The sequence below is a fragment of the Nothoprocta perdicaria genome, unplaced genomic scaffold (genome assembly GCF_003342845.1).
Source record: "Nothoprocta perdicaria isolate Ctin4 unplaced genomic scaffold, notPer1 scaffold_719, whole genome shotgun sequence".
In the NCBI taxonomy this organism is placed as follows: Eukaryota; Metazoa; Chordata; class Aves; order Tinamiformes; family Tinamidae; genus Nothoprocta; species Nothoprocta perdicaria.
In genome coordinates, this window is record NW_020455998.1 from 12,408 (window position 1) to 16,064 (window position 3,657).

At 70.9% G+C, this 3,657-nt stretch overlaps 1 protein-coding gene across 1 annotated transcript in view; it reads left to right on the top strand.

Annotated features, from left to right (window-relative positions):
- The window catches only part of TYK2 (tyrosine kinase 2), a gene marked incomplete at its 3' end in the record, with an annotated part of 9,442 nt that continues 5,785 nt past the window's right edge, over nucleotides 1-3,657 (top strand). Inside the window, exons 1-9 of the mRNA XM_026050929.1 lie at nucleotides 1-175; nucleotides 614-737; nucleotides 972-1,116; nucleotides 1,361-1,524; nucleotides 1,611-1,994; nucleotides 2,061-2,235; nucleotides 2,309-2,466; nucleotides 2,537-2,660; nucleotides 2,749-2,984. Coding sequence (XP_025906714.1) covers nucleotides 1-175; nucleotides 614-737; nucleotides 972-1,116; nucleotides 1,361-1,524; nucleotides 1,611-1,994; nucleotides 2,061-2,235; nucleotides 2,309-2,466; nucleotides 2,537-2,660; nucleotides 2,749-2,984 — 1,685 coding nt within the window. The remainder of the gene's footprint in view (nucleotides 176-613; nucleotides 738-971; nucleotides 1,117-1,360; nucleotides 1,525-1,610; nucleotides 1,995-2,060; nucleotides 2,236-2,308; nucleotides 2,467-2,536; nucleotides 2,661-2,748; nucleotides 2,985-3,657) is intronic.

Here is a 3,657-nt window from a genome sequence, read left to right on the forward strand (position 1 = left end):
ATGTCCCTGTGCCGGCGTGCGGCGCGGGCGGGCGCCGCCGAAGCCGACGGAGGCCCCGGCGGGCTGCGGGTCCGGCTGCACTGGGGCGGCGAGGAGGAGCGGGAACGCTGCCGCCGCTTCCCGCCCGGCACGCTCAGCGCCGAGGACGTCTGCATCGACGTGGCCCGCAGCCTCGGTGAGCTCCGCGTGCCCCAAACCGCGCGCTTTCCGGGGGAAAATCCCCCATTTTACCCCAGGATGGGAAAATCTCTCGTTTCCCCTTAAACATCCCAGGCTGCTTTGTTTTCTGCTCCGTAAACTTGGGATTTTGCTCTTAAAAGTAAGATTTAGCAGCTGGTCGTTACCGGCTCCTTGGCATCCCGGTTTGATGCCGGCTGCGCTGCCGGCTCCGGCGCTCCCGGGAAGCGGGATGTGGTTTCCCATTCCCAGGGCCTCRTTACGCCCGGATAAGGCCCCGTTGCTCCCGCTTTGACTCCACAGCCGCCTCGTTTAGGAAGCGCGGGGCCGCTCCGGGCGCGGGGCCACCCTTGCTCCACATGATCCCGCGTGGCTGCCGGAATCCGGCGCTTCCCACATCCCGGGAAAGGCGCTCACGGCTCCGCCGTCCCGGCAGGCATCACCCCGCTCTGCTACAGCCTCTTCGCCCTCTACGACGCCCAGAGCCGCCTCTGGCTCCCGCCCAACCACGTGCTCCACATCGGAAAAGACACCAGCCTCAGCCTGCTCTTCCGCATGAGGTGAGCGCCGCGGGCCGCTTCCCTGCGGAACAGTGCCGCCGGAGGGCCGGGAATACCGGCCTCTCCGCAGCTCGCCCGAGGGAATCGCCTGGAAACCCGGTTATTTTGGGCAGCTTCCTCATCAGCCGTCGGCTCTGTTGGGAAGCGAGGAGCCCGGCGGGAGCCGCTGGGACTGGAATTCCGTGCCGAGCGCGGAATCCCGCTCTGATTCCCGCCGCGCTTCCCGCTCCGCAGGTTCTATTTCCGTAACTGGCACGGGCTGAGCGAGAAGGAGCCGGCCGTGTTCCGCAACGCGCCGCGGCCGGGGGATTCTCCCGACGAGCGGCTGCCCGGCGGCGCCCTGCTGGACAAGTCCTCCTTCGAGTACCTCTTCGAGCAGGTAGCGGGGCTCTGCGTCCCGCCTGGAGCACGGAAAAGGGGGATATTGGCTTGGGAAGAAGCCCTGGGGGCTTCCGCGCTGGGGCCAGGCTGCACTTGGCCCCTTCCTGCGTGTTTTTGCCCCAATTTTGCTGCATTCGGGGCACAATCGCTGCAGCCAGAAGCCTCGCAGAGTTTTCATCCCACCGGAGCCAAAACGGGAGGTTTTCACATTGGTTTGATTCYGATTTTTTCCCCTCCCGCAGGGAAAACACGATTTCATCCACGACGTCGCCTCGCTGAAGGACCTGCAGACGGAGCAGGAGACGCAGCGCTTCAAGAACGAGAGCCTGGGCATGGCCGTGCTCCACCTCTCGCACATGGCCCTCCAAAGGGGCATCTCCCTGGAGGAGGCGGCGCGGAAATGCAGGTGGGCCCGGAGCGCCGGGAATGCGGGAATGCGCGGCCGGAGCTTGGGCCTGGAGCGTCCTCAGCGGCTCTTCCTCCCCGCGGCAGCTTCAAGGAGTGCATCCCGCGCTCCTTCTCCCGGCAGCTGCAGCGCCACGGCTACGTGACGCGCTTCCGCATGCGGAACGTCTTCCGGAGGTTCGTGCGGCGCTTCCAGCGGCACACGGTGGGCGCCGGCAGGCTCACGGCGCAGGACGTCATGTACAAGTACGTGGCCACGCTGGAGCAGCTGGCGCCGCGCTTCGGCGGCGAGCTCTTCCCCGTGCTCGCCCTGCGCGCCGGCGCCGACGGGGGGCCGCCCCACGGCGACGGGGGGCCGCCCCACGGCGACCGCCCGCCCTCCCACGAGGTCCTCGTCACCGGCACCGCTGGCATCCAGTGGCGCCCGGCGCCTGCCGAGGTGGGTCGCGGGAGCTCCCCTCTTCCGGGGCGGCGCATGCGGAGAGGCGGGATGAGGCTTTTCCCAGCGCCTTTGCCGCGCCCGCAGGGCGCCGAGAGCGGCTCCCGCCGCGGCTACTTCGGGAGGAGGTCCCGGAGCCGGGATGCGGAGGGGAAGGCGCCGCGGCGCCCGGCGGAGCCTGCCTGGGTGCCCTTCTGCGACTTCCGCGAGATCACGCACGTGGAGGTGGAGGAGCGCCGCGTCAGCATCCACCGGCAGGACAACACGTGCCTGGTGAGCGCGGGCGGGCGCGGATCCCGGCGGCCGCGCCGGGAGCGCGCCCGGCACCGCGGCCCCTTCCCCGCAGGAGCTGCTGCTCCCGTCCGGCGGCAGCGCCCTGTCCTTGGTGGCGCTCGTGGACGGCTATTTCCGCCTCACGGCCGACGCCAGCCACTACCTGTGCCACGACGTGGCGCCGCCGCGGCTCCTCGCCAGCCTCCTCGACGGCATCCACGGGCCCATGCGGTGAGCCGGCGCGGCGGGACGGGCGCCGCGGGGAGCGCGCCGCTCCCGGGGCTCAGCTCCGCGCTTCCAGCGAGGAGTTCGTGCTGGCCAAGCTGCGGCGCGAGGAGCACGAGGACGGGCTCTACGTCCTCCGCTGGAGCGGCCTCGACTTCGACAGGGTGATCCTGGCGGTGGCGAAGCGGAGCGCGCCGCAGGTACGGCCAYGCGGAGCCGCGCGGAGCCGCKCGGAGCGGCGGCCCCGCGTCCCGCTCGCCCAGCCCGACGCCGCTCCGCATCCCGCAGGGCTCCGGCGCCCCGGCCGCCCTCAAGTACCGGCAGTTCCGCATCCAGAAGAAGGGCGGCAGCTTCGCGCTGGAGGGCTGGGAGCGGCGCTTCCCCACGCTGCGCGAGCTGCTCGACGCGCTCAAGGGCTGCACGCTCAAGTCCGGCGACGAGAGCTTCACCGTGAGGCGCTGCTGCCCGCCCAAGCCGGGAGGTAGGAGAAGGGATCCCAGGGCTCTTCCCCTCGGCGGGATATCGGGCACGGAGTGGCTCCGTCCCATGCCCGCCGGTGGGATATCCGGCACGGAGGGGCTCCGTCCCGCGCCCGCCGGCGGGATATTGGGCACGGAGCGGCTCCGAACCGCGCCCGTCAGCGGGATATCCGGCACGGAGCGGCTCCGTCCCGCTCCTGCCAGCGGGATATCGGGCACGTGTGGGCACGGAGCGGCTCCGTCCCACGCCTGCCGGGGGGATATCCGGCACGGAGCGGCTCCGTCCCGCTCCTGCCAGCGGGATATCGGGCACGTGTGGGCATGGAGCGGCTCCGTCCCACGCCTGCCGGGGGGATAACCGGCACGGAGCGGCTGCGTCCCGTGCCCGCCGACGGGGTATCTGGCACGCGTGGGTATGGAGCGGCTCCGTCCCGCACCTGCCGGTGGGATATTGGGCATGGAGCGGCTCCGAACCGCGCCCGCCGGTGGGATATCTGGCACGGAGCGGCTCTGTCCCACGCCTGTTGGCGGGATACCCGGCACGGAGCGGCTCCGTCCCGCTCCCGCCAGCGGGATATCGGGCACGTGTGGGCACAGAGCGGCTCCGTCCTGCTCCCCTTGGCGAGATATTGGGCACGGAGCGGCTCCATCCCACTCCCGCCAGCGGGATATCGGGCACGCGCGGACACGGAGCGGCTCCGTCCCGCGCCGGGATATC